Source organism: Hypanus sabinus, chromosome 10 (assembly GCF_030144855.1).
Source record: "Hypanus sabinus isolate sHypSab1 chromosome 10, sHypSab1.hap1, whole genome shotgun sequence".
NCBI classification, from domain to species: Eukaryota; Metazoa; Chordata; class Chondrichthyes; order Myliobatiformes; family Dasyatidae; genus Hypanus; species Hypanus sabinus.
Genome location: NC_082715.1, coordinates 110878959 through 110900625, shown reverse-complemented (window position 1 = coordinate 110900625; position 21667 = coordinate 110878959). Strand labels below are relative to the sequence as shown.

Here is a 21667-nt window from a genome sequence, read left to right as displayed (position 1 = left end):
ATACAGTGGAACAGCAATGGCAGGTATTTCTGGGAATAATGCAGAAGGTGCAGGATCTGTTCATTCCAAAGAGGAAGAAAGATCCTAAGGGGAGTAAGGGGTGGCGGTGGCTGATGAGGGAAGTAAAGGGCAGTATAAAAGTAAGAGAAGTATAACATAGCAAAGATGAGCAGGAAACTGGAGGACTGGGAAGCTTTTAAAGAGCACCAGAAGATAACAAAAAAGGCAATACGCCAAGAAAAAATGAGATACGAAGGTAAACTAGCCAATAATATAAAGGAGGATAGTAAAAGCTTCTTTAGGTATGTGAATAGCAAAAAAAAGTTAAGACCAAAATTGGGCCATTGAAGATAGAAACAGGTGAATTTATTATGGGGAACAAGGAAATGGCAGATGAGTTGAATAGGTACTTTGGATCTGTCTTCACTAGGGAAGACACAAACAATCTCCCAGATGTAATAGTGGCCAAAGGAACTAGGGTAAAGGATGAACTGAAGGAAATTTACATTGGACAATACACTGTGTTGGATAGACTTTTAGAACATTTAGAACAGATGCAGAAGAACTTTTTCACCCAGAGAGTGGTGGATATGTGGAATGCTCTGCCCCAGAAGGCAGTGGAGGCCAAGTCTCTGGATGCATTCAAGAGAGTTAGATAGAGCTCTTATAGATAGCGGGGTCAAGGGATATGGGGAGAGGGCAGGAAAGGGGTACTGATTGTGTATGATCAGCCATAATCACAGTGAATGGTGGTGCTGTCTAGAAGGGCCGAATGGCCTACTCCTGCACCTATTGTCTATTTAATTATCTAAGTGTAATTTAAATGTCATTACTGCACCTCCCTCATCTAATTTCTCTGGTAGCTTGTTCTGTAAGTGCATCATCCTCTTGGTGAAGAAGTTATGCCTCAGGTACTTCTCACTTTAAATCTATGCCCTTTGGTTTTGGCTCCCTTTCTCAGTGCATTCACCCTATCTTACTTCAGTGGTTGATAAGTTGATGGAAAAGATCCTGAGAGGCAGGATTTATGAACATTTGGAGAGGCATAATATGATTAGGAATGGTCAGCATGGTTTTGTCAAAGGCAGGTCGTGCCTTACTAGCCTGACTGAATTTTTTGAGGATGTGACTAAACACGTTGAATAAGGTAGAGCCGTAGATGTAGTGTATATGGATTTCAGCAAGGCATTTGATAAGGTAACTATGATACCTCTTTAACAGGTGAACTACGCACCTGTACAAGTTTTATCTTGGTTTCACTTCCCAAAATTCAACACCTTGCACTTACCTGCATTGAACACACCCTTAGGAGCCAGTGATCAAAATATGATTGTATTCATACTGCAGTTTGAGAGGGAGTAGCACAAGTCACAAGTATCAGTAATGGAATACTGTAAAGGGAATTAGAGGCATGAGAGAGGAGTTTGCCCAGGTGGATTGGAGGAGGATACTGGCAGGGATGATGGCACAGCAGAGATGGTGAAAGTTTCTGGAAATAGTTCACAAGGCGCAGGATAGATATGTCCCACAAAAGTAGGCCCCAAATGGCAGGGGTAGGCAACCATGGCTGACAAGGAAAATTAAGGACAGCATAAGGGCAGGGCATATAAGGTAGCAAAAGTGAGTGGGAAGTTAGATAATTGGGAAGCTTTTAAAATCCAAGAAAAGGCAACTAAAGAAGCTATAGCAAGGGAAAAAATGAAACCTGAAGACAGACTGGCCAATAATATAAAGCAGGATACAAAATGTTTTTCAGTTATATAAGGAGTAAAAGGGAGGTGAGAGTTGATATTGGAGCACTGGAAAATGATTCTGGTGAGGTAGTAATGGGGACAAAGAAATGGCAGGTGAACTTAATGGGTACTTTGCATCAGTCTTCACTGTGGAAGACAGTGTGCCAGAGGTCCATGATTGCCTGAGGTCAGTGTGAATGCAGTTCCAAGACTGACCCCTGTGGAACACCACTAGTCACTGACAGCCAACCAGAAAAGGATCCTTTTATTCCCACTTGCTGCCTTCAACCAATTAGCCAATACTCTAATCATGCCAGTAACTTTCCTGTAATACCATGGGCTCTTAACTTGGTATGTAGACTCATGTGTGGCACCTTGGCAAGGCCTTCTGAAAGTCCAAATATACAACATATACTACATCCCCTTTGTCTATCCTATTTGTAATCTTCCCAAAGAATCCCAACAAGTTCATCAGACAAAATTTTCCCTTAAAGAAACCATGTTGACTTTGTCCTATCTTGCCCTGTGTCACCAAGTATTCAATAACCTTATCCTTGACAACTGATACCAACATCTTACCAACCACTGAGGTTAGGCTAACTGGTCTATTATTTCCTTTCTGCTGCCTTCCTCCTTTCTTAAAGCTTGGAGCGACATTTGCAATTTTCCAGTCCTCTGGCACCATGCCAGAGTACAGTGATTTTTGAAAGATCATTACTAATGCCTCCCATCTCTACCACAACCTCTTTCAGAACCTTAGGGTGCAGATCATCTGGTCCAGGTGACTTGCGTACCCTTAGGTCTTGCAGCTTTTTGAGCACCTTCTCCCTTGTAATAGTAACTGCACTCACTTCTCTTCCTTCACACCCTTCAACATCTGGCACACTGCTAGTTTCCTCCACGGTGGAGACAAAATACTCATTTAGTTCATCTGCCATCTTCTTGTCCCCAGTTATTATTTTCCAGCCTCATTTTCTAGTGGTCCTACATTCAGTCTCATCTCTCTTTTATTTGTACATACTTGAAGTAGCTTTTACTGGTCACTTTGATATGGTTTGCTAGCTTGCTTTCATATTTCATCTTTCACTCCAAATGATTCTTTTAGTTCCTCTCTGTAGGGTTTAAAAGCTTCTTGATCCTCTATCTTCCCACTAATTTTTGCTTTACTGCATGCCCTCTCTTTTGCTTTTACATTAGCTTTGACTTCCTTTGTCAGCCACAGTTGTACTATTCCACCATTTGAGTATTTCTTCATTTTTGGAATACATCCATCCTGCACCTTCCTCATTTTTCCTAGAAACACATGTCATTGCTGCTCTGTCATCCCTACCAGCATCTCCTTCCAATTTACTTTGGCCAACTCCTCTCTCATACCACAGTAATTTCCTTTCCTTCACTGAAATACTGCTATGCCATTATTACTGTTTACTTTCTCCCGATCAAATTTCAAGTTGAACTCAATCATATTGAAAGGGAAATTGATACTTTTTGAGAACCAGTGGATATCATGTGCATAGACTTAAACTATTTGATAAAGTCCCACTTAAGAAAGCATGCAAGATTTTAGCATATAAAATTAAAGCTCATGGGATAGTGGAGTAAACTGGTTTAATAGTGCCACATGCACTGAGGTTCAGTGAAAAACCTGTCTTGCCTACTATCCTTACAGATCATTTCATTACAATAGGGCATTGAGATAGAACAAGGTAAACAACAATATAATGCAGTTAGAGTTACAGTAACAGAGAAAGTGCAGTGCAGGTTGACAATCAGGTGCAAGGCCATATTGAAGTAGATTGAGGTCAAGAGTCTATTTTATTATGTGAGGGGACCATTTAATAGTCTTGTAATAGCAGGATAAAAGCTGTTAAGGTGCTTATATGAAACAAAGAGTAAAAATAAACAGAACTTTTTCTGGCTTTGAGATACAGAGGATAACTAGAAAGACAAAAGGCAGTTATGTCTTTATTGTAGAGGGGATGGGATGCTAAAATAATAATAGTAATGCTTCCAAGTCAGTATTCCAGATATTGGCAAGACGATATCTGGAATACTGACTTGGAAGAGTGCAGAGTAGTTTCACCAAATAGATTCCAGAGATGAAAAGGATATATTATAAGGAAAGATGCAGTAGATTGGTCTTTTGATCTAGAATTTATAAGAATGTGAAGCAATGTGAATGTGGAGTAATGTTTTTGGTTCAGATCCAGAGGTGGCTTGGGCTCTAGAACCAGTGGATACAATCTCAGAACAAAAGGGTGCCCATTAGGAAGAATTTATTTAGTGAAAGGAACCTTCAAATACAGCACACCAGAGAATTGTGGATGTTTAATCATTAAGTGTAATCAACAGTTAGATAAATTTCTTACATATATTTAGACATTGAATGGCTGGGGATTGACGTGTACAGTAGAACAAAGGGACTTAGGAATACAGATCTATAATTCCTTAAAAATGGTATTACAGGTAGATAGGGTCATTAAGAGAACTTTTAGCACACTGGCCTTCATTAATCAGAAAGTTGAGTACGTGAGTTGGGATGTTATGTTGAAGTCGTATACAACATTGGTGAGGCAATTAGAATCTCAAACTGCAGATGAGGCCTAATTTTTTTCCATATTTACTTCGAAACTAATGACATTTTGATTGTGTAGGGGAACACTTTGTATCCATTTATCATAATGTCATTAGTTTCAAAGTAAATATGGAAAAAGATAGGTCTGGTCCACGAGGTGAGATTCTAAATTGGAGAAAGGCCAATTTTGATGGTTTCAGAAAGGATCTGGCAAGTGTGGATTGGGACAGCCTGCTTTCAAGCAAAGGTGTGCTTGGGAAGTGTGGGGCCTTCAAAAGTGAAATTTTGAGGGTACAAAGCTTGTATGTGCCTGTCAGAATAAAAGGTAAAGATTATGGGTTTATGGAATTTTAGTTTTCAAAAAATATTGAGGCCCTGATTAAGAAAAAAAAAAGGTGCATAGCAGGCATAGGCAGGTAGGAAGAAATGAGGTCTTTATGGAGCATAAGAAATGCAAAAGAAAACTTTAAAAAGAAATGGGTAGAAGAAGTCATGAGATTGCCCTAGCAGACAAGGCGAAAGAGAATCCCAAGGGATTCTACAGATATGTTAAGAGCAAAAGGACTGCAAGGGACAAAATTGGTCCTCTGGAAGATCAGAAAGGTAATTCATGTGTGGAGTCAGAAGAAATGAGGGAGATCTTAAATAAATTCTATGCATCTGTATTTACTCAGGCGACAGACAGAGACTACAGAAGTGAGATAAAGCAGTAGTGGCTACATGGACACCGTACAGATTACAGGGGAGGAAGTGATTGCTGTCTTGAGTCAAATTGGGGTGGATTAATCTCAAGGGCCTGACAAGGTGTTCCCTCAGATCATATGGGAAACATGTGAAGAAACTGCAGGGGCTCTAACAGAGATATTAAGATCATTCTTAGTGACGAGTGAGGTATCAGAGCATTGGACAATAGCTAATGTTGTTCCACCGTTTAAGAAAGGATGTAAAGTTAAACCAGAAAATTATAGGCTGTTAAGCCTCCACGAGCTGTGGGAAAGCTATTGGAAAATATTTTAAGGGATCAGATAGACACAGATTGATTAGGGATAGTCAGCATGACTTTGTGCGTGGTAGGTTGAGTCTAACCAATCTTAAAGATTTTTGAAGAATTAACCAGAAAAGTTGATGAAGGCAAGGCAGTGGACGTTGTTTAGCAAGGCTGTTGACAAGGTCACACATGGGAAGTTGGTCAAGAAAGTTCAGTCGCTTGGCATTCAGGATGAGGTAATAAACTGGAGTAGACATTGGTTTTGTGGAAGAAGCCAGAGAGGGGTATTAGATAGTTGCCTCTCTGACTGGAGGCCTGTGACTAGTGAAGTGCCACAGGAATTGTTGCTGGGTCCATTGTTATTTGTCATCTATGTCAATGATCTGAATGATAATGTAATTAAATGGATCAGCAAATTTCCAGATGACACCAAGACTGGGGGTGTAGTGGACAGCAAGGAAGACTATCAGAGCTTGCAGTGGGATCTGGACCAGCTACAAAAATGGACTGGAAAATTAGCAGATGGAATTGAATGCAGATATGTGCAAGGTGTTGCGCTTTGGTGGGTCTTACACAGTGAACAGCAGGGCACTGAGAAGTGGTAGAGGAAAGGGATCTGGAAGTACAGGTCTGTATCTCCTTGAAAGTAGTGCCACAATTAGATAGGGTTGTAAAGAAAGCTTTTGGCACATTGGCCTTCATAAATCAAAGTATTGAGTGCAGGAGATGGGATGTTATGTTGAATTTGTATAAGATGTTGGTGAAGTTTAATTTGGAGTATTGTGTGCAGCTTTGATCACCTGCCTACAGGAAAGTTGTAAATAAGTTTGAAAGAGTACAGAGAAAATTTACAAGGACGTTACCAGCTCTGGAGGACCTGAGTTATAAGGAAAGATTGAATAGGTTAGGAATTCATTTCTTGGAATGTAGAAGATTGAGAGCAGATTTGAAGTATACAAAATGTTGAGGGGTATAGATAGGGTAAATGCAAGCAGGCTTTTTCTGCTGAGGTTATAGGTTAAGGGAGAAAGGTGAAAAGTTTAAGGGGAACATGAAAGGAAATTTAATTTCAACATTTAAGAAAAGTTTGGATGGGTACATGGATGGTAGGGATATGGAGAGCTATGGTCCTGGAGCAGGTTGATAGGAGTAGGCAGTTTAAACAGTTTAACAGACTAGATGGGCCAAAGGTTCTGTTTCTGTGCTGTACTTTTCTATGACTACGTCACCATATACAACTCTGAGATTCATTTTCTTGTGGCCATACTCAAGAAATCTACAGAATAATAACCATACAGAATCAATGAAAGGCCACCAAACTAGGGTGTTCAACCTGAGTGCAGAAGACAACAAACTGTGCAAATACAAAAAGAAGAAATTATAATAATAAATCAATTAGCAATAAGTATCCAGAACATGAGTTGAAGAGTGAAAGTGAATCCGTTGGTTTTGGGAACTTTTCAGTGCTGGGGTGGGTGAAGTTATCCTCTTTGGTTCAAGAGTCTCATGGTTGAAGTGTGTGAGTCCTGAGGCTCCTGTACCTTCTTCTGATGGCAGCAGTGAGAAATGAACATTCCCTGGTGGTTGGGATCCCTGATATTGGATGCTACTTTCCTGCAACAGCGTTTCATGTAGATGTGCTCCATGCTTGGGAGGGCTTCACCTGTGATGGATTGGTGTGATTTTCTTTTCAAGGGCATTGGTGCTTCCATACCAGGCTGTCAATATACTCTCTATTACACCTATATAGAAGTTTGTCAAAGTTTTAAATGTCATGGTGAATTTCCATAAACTCAATTTGTTTAGTACTTTTTATTAAACAAATAAGAAATGGAATTAAGGAAATTTCAAAGTGCTGTAAGCATGTAAGAACATAAGCAGCCAAGTCCCCTTCTATGATTTACCACACAAAAACACATTAATAAGAAGTCTGGTCCAAGTGCATAGTGGGGAAAAGATTAGATCTCTCGTATCTTTGAGGCAATAGGCTGGTAATGCTTGATATGGAATAATTTTTTTGTGTATAAAATGAATATTGTCTCAAGCTAAGTACAGAAAAATATAAACTTCCCACAACAATATACTAATGTAAAATGTTCACTACTGCCAATAAAAATGATAATTTCATACCTCTTGTATATTCCTTTCGGTGATAGGAATATAATTTTGGTACCGCACAAAGAACAAGCACAAACCACCGAGGCAAGCTTCCGATAACTTTCCCATAAATAATCGCATCATTTTCATCCCTTTTGCAACTCCAGCAATAATTCGTCCACTTTCTAAAAATAATTAATTTGTCAAACCATTATTCAGCTATTTGCTACTCATGCTTTGATATGCATACTTGGTAAGACTGATTATTCAAAAAAGTAGTTTTCTCAAAAAATGCTATGCTATACTGTTCTGTCAAAGGAGGCAAAGTGGAATATGTGACTTGTCAAACCACCCACACCTCCCTCCATCTAAATAACATAATAAATTATGATTATCCTTAAAATAAAAACAAAAAATGTTGGAATGCCAAGCAGGTCAGGCAGAATCTGTGGAGATAGAAATAAATATTTCAGGTCCTGGTCTGTTATCAGAACTGTGGAAAATAGAAAACAAGTTAACTTACAGAGCAGAAAAAGTGGCTTAATGGAAAGGAGACTGGAGGGCTGTAATGGTTTGCCACAGGTTTCAGTACTGGGTCCACAGTTGTTTGTCTTCTATATTAACAATTCGGATGATAATCAGAATCAGGTTTATTATCCCTGATATATTTAACCACAAGGCAGAGGAGAATAAGGTCATTCAGCCCATCATGGCTGCTCTGCTATTTAATCATGGCTGTTTTATTGTCCCTCAACTCCTTTCTCCTGCCTTCTTCCCATAACCTTTGACCCCCTTACTAATCAAAAACCTATCGACCTTCACTTTAAATATACCCAATGATTTGGCCTCCACTGCCATTTGCGGCAATGAATTCCAGATTCACCACCCTCTGGTAAATGAAGTTTCTCCTCATATCAGTTCTTAAGGGGCATCCTTGTATTCTGAGGTTGCACCCTCTGGTCCAAGATTCTCTTACTATTATAAACAACTTCTCTGTCTACTTTATCTAGGTCTTTCAATATTCTGTATGTGTCATGATATTGTTTTTTTTATCAGAACAGTGCAAGATTTTTAAAAATTACTACAAATCACAATAAATAAGTAAATACAGACATACACATACAGTGCAAAAGAGAAATAGTTCAAGGACAGTTCAGAAATCTGATAGTTAAGGGGAAGAATACATTCCTAAGATATTAAGTGTGGGTTTTCTGTACTTCTCCCTGATGGTAGTAATGAGAAGGCCTGTCCCAGATGGTGAGGGTCCTTAAATGATGAGTACCACTTTCTTGAGGCACCACCTGTTGAAGGCGTCCTTGCCGGTGAAAGACTTGGTAGGAGTCTATAATCTTCTGTAGCCTTGTGCACTGTAGTTTTCAAATCAATTAGTGATGCAACCAGTCAGAACGTCCTACATGGTACATCTGTAGAAACTTGCTAGTCTTTCATGACATAACAAGTTTTAGCAAATTTGCAGATGACATCAAATTTACTGGTTCAGTGGACAGTGACATAGATTATCTAAGATCACAACAGGGTTTAAATGAACTGGGAGAATGGGAGATGGATTTCAAATTGGACAAGTGCAAAGCATTACATTGTGATAAGTTAAATCACAGCAGGATCTAATGGTAAATAGTTGGGCCCTGGAGAGTGTTGAGGAACAGAGAGACCTCAGGTTACATGTTCAGGTCACCCAGATATAAGAATAATGCCATTTAGCTAGAAAGGATGCAGAAGAGATTCATGAGTATATTACTGGGACAGAAGGGCTTAAGATGTAAGAAGTGATTGAATAGGCTAGGACTTTTTTCCCTGCAGCATACCTTTCCCTGAAAGGTATGGATAAGATGGTTGATCATAGTCTTTCTCCAGGGTAAGGGAGTCTAAAATAAGAATACATACAGTTAAGGAGAGAAGGGAAATTTCTAGAGGGGACCTGAGGGGAAACCTTCCACAAAGGACAGTGAGTAGATGGAATGAGATGCCAGAGGAGGCTGTCCCAGTGGGTAGAGTTACAATGTTTAAAAGTTATTTAGACAGTCACATGAATAGAAAAGTTTTAATAAGAAATGGGCCAATCACAGTAAAATGTGACAAGCTCAAATAGACACCCTGCATATGTTGGGCTGAAGAATCTGCATAACTCTACAACCGTGGGAGCCTTAGATCACACAGAGCCAATTCAGGAGCAGTTATCACCCTACAACCATCATGCTCCTGAACTGGCATAGATAACTCTACTCACCACAACTCTGAACTGATTCCACAACCTACTGAATTACTTTCAAAGACCCTCCAACCCTTGTTCTCATTATTATTTATTTTATTTGCACATTTTGTCTTCTTTTGTACATCAGCTGCTTGTTAGTCTTTGTTTATAAGTTTTCATAAAATCAATTGAATATCTTTATTTTCCTGTACTGAACCTCAAAGGTAACATTTGGTAATATTTACATATTTTGATAATATATTTACTTTGGCTTTGACTTTAACGAAAGTGACAGAAGAATCACCACAGGTGGTGATGGCTATTTGGACTTAGCAGCTAGACAGGTGGTGGAAGCAGATACAATACAGCATTTAAAAGGTAGTTAAAAGATACTTAGATAGAAATTGGAAAGAGATATCTAAGCCTAATGCAAAGTTCAAAGTAAACTTACTATCAAAGTATATACATGTCCATGCATTCTACTTAAGTTTCATTTTCTTGTACATATTCATAATAGAAAAGAGAAATAAAACAGAATCAATAAAAAACTACACCAATAAAGAATGACAAACAACCAAAGTGCAAAAAAGAGAGAGCAAATAAATAAGTAAATAAATAAATAGATAGATCCCCTTCCCCCAAAAACAGCAGCAAACAAACAGAGAACAGGTACAGGAGCCTGATGGGTGAAGGATAATAACTGTTCTTGAACCTGGTATTGTGGGATCTCAGGCTCCTAAATCTCTTTCCCAATGGCAGCAGCAAGAAGAGAGCATGACCTGGATGGTTGGAGTCCTTGATAATGAATGCTGCTTTCTTGTGGTAGCGCTCCTTATAGCTGTGCTGAATGGTGGGAAGGGATTCACCTCTGATGGATTGAGCTGTCTCCACCACTTTTTGTATGCTTTTCTATTCATGAACATTGGTGTTTGCATACCAGGTTATAATGCAACCAGTCAGGACACTCTGCACTGTGCAGCTCTAGAAGTGTGTCAGAGTTTTAGGTGATATGCCAAATCTACATAAACTTCCAAGAGAGTTGAGGCCTTGTTGCACCTTCTTTCTGATGGTGCTTATATGCTGGTCCTAGAACAGATCATTTGAAATGAAAATGTCAAGGAATTTAAAAAGAGTGACCCTCTTCACCTCTGATACTCTGATGAGAACTGGTTGATAGATCACCAGTTTCTTCTTCCTGCAGTCACTAATCAGTTCTTTGGTTTTGCTATCATTGAGTGAAAGTTTATTGCTGTGGTAACATTAAACCAGATATCTAATCTCCCTCCTAAATGCCGATTCATCACCACTTTTGATTTAGTGTAGTCAGAACACTTGAATAGAGTGTTGGAGCTGTACTTTGTACATCTGTACTTTGTAGCTGCACAGTCAAAAGTATAAAGCAAGTAGAGCAGGGGCTAGGCACAGTGGCTTGTGGTACACTTGTGTTGATGATGATTGTGGAGGATGTTGATGTCAATCTGTACTGACTGGCAAATGGGCTCACTGTCCACATGCACGCGGTGGGCTAAAAGGATCCACTGCTGTGCTGTGCTATAATTCTATGAATAGGTGGAAAAAAGAAAATCTCTCTGATGAGGTGAGCTGATTAATTAATTAATTAACAGATACAACACAGAATAAGTCCTTCCCACCCCTTAAGGCAACCCCCAGCAAACCTAATTTAACCATAACCCAATCACAGAACAACTTACAATAATCAATTATCCTTTTGGGAGGAAACCAGAGCACCCAGGGATATCCCATGTATTCCACAGGGAGGACGGACAAGCTCCTTACAGAGGATGCTGGGAATGAATTCTGAACTTGGACACCCTGAGCTGTAATAGCATCATGCTAACCACTACACTACTGTGGTTAAGAATCAGATTATGCTTCTTTACTTGTGTAATACATTGCTAATAACAAGTATGTAGGACAAGGGCAGTTTTGACACACTAGGGCAGGGGTCGGCAACTCCTGGCTCTGGAGCCGCATGCGCCTCTTTGATCTCTGTGCTGCAGCTCCCCGTGGTTTGTTAGTTTTTGAAACGTAATTCGAAATTTGAAGATTATGGTGATCTTGTACAATCTAAAAACGTTGTGGAGACCCCATTTCCTGACACATCCGAACCGGCTCACAATTAGCCACCATTCCAGCTAAGGGAGATAGCCTACGGGGGTTTGTGAGTACATGTCTTTTGGAGCATCCGCGCCCACGGGGACGGGTTGAGGGAGGCTTTAAATCAAGGCTGTTTAGTTCGAATAAAGTTACCTTTGACTGCATTGTCTTTATTTTAGCGCTGTGTGTAGCGCTACACCGCTACAACGTGTTTTTTATCGCTATTAATATACATCACCACTACCAATGCCTGACACCCACCAGTGCGCGCTTTCTTTTAATTCTTCGATCCAAGGTAGGCTAACTATGGAGTAACCTTCAACCCAACGTCTTTTTTTCGGAGTTCAAAATGTTTTTGTTGCATGCAGAAATGTAATTTCGTTTTCTCTGCAGGAGTTCATCAATTTCATAAATGCAACACATTATAGTTTGTTTATACATAGCATAAAGGCAAAAAAAATGTATGCAGTGTTATTTCATTTTAAATGTCAAACGGGTTTTGTGGCTCCCAGTGTTTTCTTTTCTGTGGGAAATGGGTCCATATTGGCTCTTTCAGTGGTAAACGTTGCCGACCCCTGCACTAGGGGCATCAGAAACATTGATTCAAAATCACAGCTGTATGTTAATCACAAGTGGGCAATTCTGATATGGACATAAAGAAAGGTCAAATGATCTAAAATTATTTGTTACATCTCTGTGCCAGTTTCTTATAACCCTTTATTCTACAAACTTTCAAAATATTATCTGCCTCCAGTTACACAGTCTCCACAACCCTTTGGGTGAGATAATGTTGGAAATTCTCTGCCCTCTTTGAGAAGGCATTTCTTTATACTGAAGCTCTAAATAATTGTCCCCAAGTTTGAAAAACATGAATATTTAAATATACAGTAATGTGTGTTTATTAATATATGAACATTGTCATGGTAATTAAGTAGTTTAGACACTATTTCAAAACAGGTCATATGAATAAAAAATAATCACAACTAACAAATGAAATTAAGGAAATACCTAAGTGCTCTAGATATGCCATAACAGAAGAATCAAGGCATTTTTACATGATTTACCATTCAAAAACACATCAGCAAGAAGCTTGGTCAAAATGCATAGATGGGTGAAGAAAGTATATTTCTGGGCCATGAGCCAGGAATGCTTGTTATGAGGGAATATTATAATTAATATTTTCATGTATGGAAATTTATAATAAATTATATTTGTGCTTTGTTATAATTATTAATTCTGTCATGCCCCCCTCTTTAGGATCTTGTATGTTACAATAAGATCACTATCATTTTTCAAAATGACATGGAACATACAGTAGAACCTACTTTAGTCTCTCATATCAGAACAATTCACTCATTCCAAGAATTCATTTGCTGAATCCTTTTTAGACTGCCTCCAATCCCAGTCCTTCTCACATTCATTATAATCATCTAGTATTTATAGTTCAAGCAACCACCAAGTTCTGCAGGTGGGAAGTTGCATTTCTAAATAAATGTCTTTATTGCAATTTGCTGTAATGCAAGGTCATGACATCCGCACTTGTCAAGAAATGCAAGTTGAAAAAAAAGAAGGCATGAGTTTGTTCTAGCAGAAAGATGAAGGAAAATCCCAAGGACTTCCACAGATTTTAAGATTTTTCAAAGAGCAAAAGGATTGCAAGGGACAAAATTGATCCTCTGGAAGATCAGAATAGTTATCCATTCGTGGAGCCAAAAGAGATGGGGAGATTTTAAATGGATTTTTTGCATCTGCGTTTACTCAGGAGACAGACACAGTCTATAGAAGTGAGGAAAAGCAGCATCCACTTCATGGACCCTACACAAATTACAGATAAACAGGTGTTTGCTGTTTTGAGGCAAATCAGGGTGGATAAATCCCCAGGGCCTGACATAGTGTTCCCTTAGATCCTGTGGAAGGCAAGTTGAGAAATTGCTAGGGCCCTAGCAGAGTTATTTATATCATCCTTAATAAGAAGGGAGATGCCAGAGGATTAGATTAATATTGTCCTGTTGTTTAAGAAAGGCTCTAAAAATAAATCAGGAAATTATAGGCCATTGAGCATGACATCAATAGTGGGAAAGTTATTGGAGGGTATTCTAAGGGACAGGATATATGAGTATTTGGATAAACATCAACTGACTAGGGATTGTCAACATGGCTTTGTGCATGGTAGGTTATGTCTAACCAATCTATGTTATAGAGTTTTTTTTTAGGAAGTTTTGAGGAATGTTGATGAAGGCAAGGCAGTGAATGTTGTTTTCATGGAATTTAGTAAGGCATTTGCCAAGATGCCACATGGGAGGTTGGTCAAGTAAATACAATCTCTCGGCATTCAAGATGAAGTAATAAATTGGATTAGACATTAGCTTTGTGGGAGAAGTCAGAGAGCGGTAGTAGATAGTTGCCTCTCAAACTGGAGGCTGGTAATTAGTGGTGTGCCACAGGGATTGGTGCAGGGTCTGTTGTTGTTTGTCATCTATATCAATGATCTGGATGATACTGTGGTTAATTGGATCAGCAAATTTGCAGATTACACCAAGATGTAGTGGATAGGGAGGAAGACTATCAGAGCTTGCAGTGGGATCTGGACAGGCTGGAAAAATGGTTTGAAAAATGGCAGATGGAACTTAATACAGACAAGTACAAGATGTTGCACTTCGGTAGTCTTATACAGTTTATGGTAGGGCAGATTGTGGTAGAAGAAAGGGATATAGGAATAAAGGTCCATAATTCATTGAAAGTGGCACCACAGGTAGATAGTGTTGTAACGCAAGCTTTTGACACACCAGCCTTCATATGTCAGAGTATTGAGTACAGAAGATGAGATATTATGTTGAAGTTGTATAAAATGCTGATGAGGCATAATTTGGAGGACTGAATGTAGTTTTAGTCACCCACGTACAGGAAAGTTGTAAATAAGGTTGAAAGAATACCGAGAAAACATCTAAGGATGTTGCTGCTGCTGGAGAACTTGAGTTATGAGGAAAGATTGAATAGGTTAGGACTTTATTCCTTGGAATGTAGAAAAATGAGGGGAGATTTGATAGAGGTATACAAAATTATGAGGGGTATAGATAGATCAAATGCAAACAGGTTTCCTCCACTTAAGTTCAGTGGGACTACAACTAGAGGTCATGGGTTAAGGGTGAAAGGTGAAAAATTTAAGGGGAACATGAGGGGTAACTTCTTCACTGGAGGGAAACTCCTTCACACAGAGTGTGGAATGAGCTGCCAGTACAAGTGGTGCATACAAGCTTGATTTCGAAGTTTAAAAGAAGTTTGGATATGTAGGAGTATGGAGAGCTAGAGTCCCAGTGTAGGTTGATGGGAAGCAGTTTAAATTGTTCCGCAAGGGCCTGTTTCTGTGCTGTACTCTTCTATGACTCTATGATTCTACATCTTAAACTTATTTTTACCTATTATCGGAGGATCTGCTTCTTGATAAAAGAATGCAAGTGCTTTACTGCCTCCTCTTGAAAAGAAATCATCATATGGTTGCAACTGCCAAAATAAAGTGTAAATAATTATCATTAATATTTTCATCATGTGCATCCTCCATGAGCAAATTTAATGCCATGTAAAAACAATACATACTTCCTCGACAATATATTTTAAATGTTATATCATTTCCAATCAATAATCCCCTGAATTCAAATCTGAAATGATTAAAAATATTTAATAGAAAAATACTGAAGAGGATAATATGACTTGATAGGGAATTATTTAATAGATAAAAAATTGAGAATAAGAATAAATGGTTAATTTTCAGGTTAGCATTCTATTAATGACTAACCGCAAGATTCAGTTAAAGAGTAAGTTTTTTAGGCAGTCCTTGATAATTAAGGATGACTTCCCCTCACTCCAATTTTGTGAGCTTCCAAAGAGATCAATATGGGTCTACAGACTCTTCCACAGATAGTTAACTGATATATGGGAAGATGGGTATTTTATGAAGCACTCTTCTCACTTAAGTAAAATCTTAATGCAAGGTTCTTCATACCATTTAAAATGCTCCTTCACAATTTTGATTAGATGCTCTGGAATCTCAAATGTTAGTGAAATTGTTGAATTTTTTATTTAAAGATTTGAGCACATCTTTGAATATTTATCTTTCTCATCTAGTAATCTCTTTCTATGATACAAGACTGCTATATTGGGGTGTGAACAATGTGGACTGCCCAACAGAGCCAACTGAACCTAATTAGACCTCAGTATTGATTGGGAGGGGTCACTGATATTGATTCACTCTGCTTTCAATTAATGGTCCTTCTTTTCCAGCAATTGTTACATCATTCATTACATCTAGTTTATGGAAGTATATATTCGTCTGGATTAAATTCCATTTGCCATTTTGTCTGCCCATATCTTCAACTCACATACAATACATCTGGTATCCTTTGACAGCCTTCTTCATTAGCTTTACCAATTATCTCCACTATATCCAAAGCTCCACTAATTTTTGTCTTCAAGTTTATCAGTTCATCTATATCTTCATGGATACTATTTGCATATAATCACAAAAGCAGAGGTTCTTGCAGACCACTGATCACAAACCTCCAGTCAGAAAAATACTCCTCCATCACTATACTCTATCTTCTACAGCCAAGAAAATTTTGAATCTAGTCTGCCACGTCTCCATGCATCCCATGTATCTTATATGTTCTGAATCAGCTATCAGGAGGAACCTTGTCAAATACCTTACTGAAGAATAGGTATACAACCTCTACTACCCCACCCACATCAGTCATTTCCTCAACTCCTCAAATAATTCAATCAAGTTTGTAAGACAGAGCAAGCCATGATGGTTATCCCTAATAAGCCAATACTTTTTCTAACTGAGCACAAATATTACCTGCTAGAATTCTCTCCATTAGCTTAACTACCTCTGGCATAAGGCTCATCAGCCTATAATTTGCTGGATTATCATTACTGTCCTTCTTAAATAGAGGAACGGCATTGACTACTGTATAGTATTTTGGAGCCTTGCCTGTGGATAGAAAGGATACAAAGGTCTCTGTCATGGCACCAGCAATTTCCTTTCCTGACTCTCCCAATAACTTGAGATAGATCAAATCACACCCTGAGGATTTTGTCATTCTTGATGCCTTAAAACATTAGCATAGAATCACAGTCATAAAATATTACAGCATGAAAATAGGCTCTTCAGCATATCTAGCCCCCGTCAACCTGATTTCTGCCCAATCCTATCTACCTGCATCTGAATTATATACAAACCGATATCATGCATACAATACCTGCATACAACCCTCCAAATATGGCCTCATCTACAGCTTGTACAACTTCAACGTAACATTCCAACTCCTGGAAGCACACTCATTTATGAAGGCCAATGTGTCAAAAGCTTTCTTTATAATCCTTTCTACTTGTGACCCCACCTTCAAAGGATTATGGATCTGTAATCCTAGATTCTTTTGTTCAATGGTACACCTCAGAGCCCTGCCATTTAATGTGTACGAGTCTTATGCTGATTTGAACTCCAAAAAAATGCAATACTTCACACTTGTCTGCACTAAATTCCACTATGCCCCCAAATTTTGGTGTTATCCACAAACTTAACAATCTAGCTTACCACATTATCATCTAAAATATTAATAAAGATGATAAACAGCAACAGACATATCACCAATTCTTGTAGCACACCACTAGTCAGAGAGACAAATCTCTACTATCACTTTCTGATTTGTCCCACTATGTTGGATCTAACTGGCTACTTAATGTTGAGTATTAAGTGACTGAACTTCTTAACTAGCCTCCTTTGCGAGACTTTGTCAAATGCCTTGCTAAAGACCACATAGACAATATCCACCGCCCTTCCTTCAACAATCTTCTTAGTAACCTCTTCAATATAATTATATATAATTGGTTAGACATGGCCTACCATGTTTAAAGTCATGTTGACTTTCCCTTATCAACCCTGCTTATTCAAATAGTACTTATATCTTACTTTTAGAATATCTTCCAATAATTTATCCATGACTAACTTCAGGCTCACTGCCCTATAATTTCCAGTTTATTCTTAGAGCATTTTTGAACAACAAAACAACATAGTCCTGCGGTACATCACCAGTGGCTAAATATCTTTCCCAGGGCCACTACAATTTCTGCACTAGTCTCCCACAAGGTCCAAGGGAACACCTTGCTGGACCCTCATTCATCTCAAGATAGCTCTATATCTGTTTCCTGTATCGGCAAGCTGCGGCGCTGGAGGTTCATGGCAGGAAGTTTTTCTTCCTTCTACCGTCTGCATGAGATTATGGGCTGTCGGGACTTTGAGACTTTCTTTTTAACCATGCCATGGACTGCTCTTTATCAGATTACGGTATTGCTTTGCACTGTTGAAACTATGTGTTATAATTATGTAGTCTTCGTCAGTTAGTTTTTTTTATCAATTACGGTATTGTCTGCACTGTTGAAAATATATGTTAACTATAACTATATATAACTATGTGGTTTTGTGTAGGTCTTGTAGCTTTAGGATTGTCTGATGGGTTTGTAGTTCCTTTCTGGGGAATGTGCTAAGACGGTAGCGTGATATCGATACGCAGCAGCCTCTCCGGACTCTGGACTGGGGATTACCAAACGTAATATGGTTTTTCTTGTGTGGTCTGTTTTGTGCTTTTTCGTGATATCATTCCAGAGAACATTGTCTCATTTTTTTTATTGTATTTGTGGTTTATAAACTGAATCTGAATAAATACAGATGCAAAAAATCCATTTAAGATCTTCCCCATCTATCTCGGCTCCCTGTATTGATGATTATGCTGATCTTCAAGATGATCAAGTTTGTCCAATGTCATCCTTTTGAACTTAATATAGCTATAGAAACCTTTGGGATTCTCTTTCACTTTGTCTGACAGAGAAACCTCATGTCCTCTTTTATCCCAATCCATCACGGGTAAATCCCTCCTCTCTATTGAACATACTTACACGGACTGCTATGCAGGAAAGCAGAATCCATCTGCAGGGTCCCCCACCACCCAGGTCATGCTCTCTTCTCACTGCTGCCAACAGGAAGAAGATACAAGAGCCTCAGGACTCACACGACCAAGTTCAGGAACAGTTATTATCCCTCAACCATCTGGCTCTTGAACTAGTGGGGTTAACTTCGTTTACCCTGAACTGTTCCTAACAGCTGATGGATTCACTTTCAAGGACTCTACATCTCATGTTCTCAATATTTATTGCTTATGTATTTATTATTATCATTTTTCTCTTCTATTTGCAGTTTGTTGTCTTTTGCACATTGGTTGTTTGTGTGCCTTGTTGAGTGTGGTCTTTTATTGATTTTATAATGGTTCTTGGATTTACTGTGTATGCCCACAAGAAACCAAATCACAGGGTTGTATATGGTGACATATATGCACTTTGAACTTACTTTAAGTTTACCTTAAACTTTGAACTTTTCCTGATCATGTAGCGATGTGCTACACATAGAGCTAGAAATAATGACATGCAGTCTGTAAGTTGCACTCGAGACTAGTTTTCTCAAACTTCGCGGTACTGGCTTTTATGCAGTTCCACTCCCGCCCTCACCAGGCAGAAATGATGTCAGAGGTGCATTACAAAAGTCTCTTCCCGCACGGGGGCTTTCTCTCCTTGTTGAAGAAGGCGGCCCAGCGCCATTTTGGGGCTAGCCTCTCTGCCGACATGCGCGCCATTTTGTGAGTCGGTTTGCCTGCGTAGAAAGTGGGTCGCCACATATTCCACCCCCCCCCAGAACCGGCGATACAACCCCCAAAGTCCACAGTCTGGATCAGTCTCTGTTTGGGCAGTCTGCCTCTGCGCCGTGGTGCCTGAACCTTGACCGGCTGTGCCAAGCCCACATGGGCCAGTTTGAGTCGGTCCACCATGAAAACCTCCTCTTCCCCTCCCCAACGTCCAGAACATACATGGACCCGTTGTTCCTGATCACCTTGAATGGCCCCTCATACGGCCGCTGTAGCAGTACCCGGTGTGCAGCCCTTCATACAAATACAAACTTACAGTTCTGCAGGTCTTTGGGTACGCAGGTTGGGAAGCCTGTACGGGGGCCAGGTTGCAGAGCCTTTTGTGTAGTCTGTCCAGGACTGCTGTGGTTTCTTCCTCTTGCCCTCTTGGGGCTGGTATGAATTCTCCTGGAACGACCAGGGTGCGCTGTACACCAGCTCAGCCGATGAGGTGTTCAGATCCTCTTTGAGCACTTTGCAGATTCCAAGCAGGACCCAGGGAAGCTCGTCCACCCAGTTAGGCCCTTTCAGGCGGGCCATGAGAGCCAAATTCAAGTGATGGCGGAAGCGTTCCACTAGTCCATACGACTGTGAGTGGTAGGCAGTTGTGTGGTGTTGCTGTGTTACCCACAGGCTGGCCACAGCTGACCACAGGCTAGAGGTGAACTGGGCACCTCTGTTGGAGGTAATGTGGGCCAGTACCCGAAGCGTGCTACCTAGGTTGCAATCAGCGCTCGGGCGCAGGAATCTGCGGTGGTGTCGGTGAGCGGGGCCGCCTCTGGCCATCTCGTAAATTGGTCTACCATAGTTAGGAGGCACCGCGCTCCCCGTGACACTGGCAGGGGCTCCACGATATCCACATGAATGTGGTCAAACCTCTGGCGGGTGGGTTCGAACTGCTGCGGCAGGGCTTTGGTGTGCCGCTGCACCTTGGCTGTTCGGCACTGCATGCATATTTTGGCCCATTCACTGACCTGTTTGCGAAGTCCGTGCCACACGAACTTGCTGGAGACCATCCAGATGGTTGTCCTGATAGATGGGTGTGCCAAGCCATGCATGAAGTTGAAAACTCGCCACCATCAGGCTGCCAGAACAATGGGGCAAGGTTGGCTGGTAGCCACGTCGCAAAGGAGGGTCCTCTCACCTGGGCCTACGAGGAAACCTTGCAGCTGCAAACCCGAGACTGTGGTCCTGTAGCTGAGCATTTCGTCATCTGCCTGCTGCGCCTCCACCAGTGCTGCATAGTCCACCCCCCCCACCCCCCGGGACAGGGCCTGGATAGCTGGTCTGGAGAGTGCAACCACCATGACGTTGTCCTTTCCCGAGACATGCTGGATATCCATCATGTACTTGGAGATGTAGGACAGATGTCACTGCTGGCGGGCCGACCAGGGATCGGACACCTTCATGAGTGCGAAGGTCAATAGTTTGTAGTCTATGAACACGGTGAACTAAGTAGTACCTGAAATGCTGGATTGCCAGATATAGTGCCAACAGCTCCCAGTCGAAAGCACTGTACTTGCGTTCGGGTGGCTGTAGGTGCCTACTAAAGAACACCAGGGGTTGCCAGCGCCTCTCGATGAGTTGCTCCAGCAACCCCCCCCCCGACTGCTGTGTTGGATGCATCCATTGTGAGGGCAGTTGGAACATCTGTTCTGGGGTGCACCAGCATCACGGCATCTGCCAAGGCTTCCTTGGCTTTAACAAAAGTGGCCACGGCCTCTTCGTCCCAAGTAACGTCCTTGCCTTTACCCGACATCAGGGTGAACAAAGGGCTCATGATACGGGCTGCTGAGGGGAGTAAGCAGTGGTAGAAGTTCAGCATACCAACGAACTCCTGCAGGCCTTTGACTGTGTTGGGCCGGGCAAAGTGGCAGATCATGTCTACCTTGGCAGGCAGAGGTGTTGCCGTCTTTGGTAATCCTGTGCCTCAGGAAATCAATGGTGTCGAGTCCAAACTGGCACTTGGCTGGGTTGATTGTGAGGCCGAAATCACTCAAGTGGGAGTGGCGCTGGCAGAGGTGGGACAGATGCTCCTGACAACTACTGTTGGCTATGAGGATGTCATCCAAATAGATGAACACAAAGTCCAGGTCACGTCCCACTGCATCCATTAGCCACTGGAACATCTGTGCAGCATTCAGAGGAATTTGAATAGGCCGAATGGAGTGATGAGTGCTGTTTTGGGGATGTCTTCAGTGTGTACTGGGATTTGAT

At 40.6% G+C, this 21667-nt stretch overlaps 1 protein-coding gene across 1 annotated transcript in view; it reads right to left on the bottom strand.

Moving 5' to 3' along the window:
- The window catches only part of LOC132401348 (dynein axonemal heavy chain 8-like), an 895336-nt gene that overhangs the window by 856957 nt on the left and 16712 nt on the right, over positions 1 to 21667 (bottom strand). The window contains exons 4-5 of the mRNA XM_059983478.1: positions 15140 to 15224; positions 7427 to 7578 (exon numbers count right to left, since the gene is read on the bottom strand). Of these exons, the coding sequence (XP_059839461.1) occupies positions 7427 to 7578; positions 15140 to 15224 (237 nt within the window). The remainder of the gene's footprint in view (positions 1 to 7426; positions 7579 to 15139; positions 15225 to 21667) is intronic.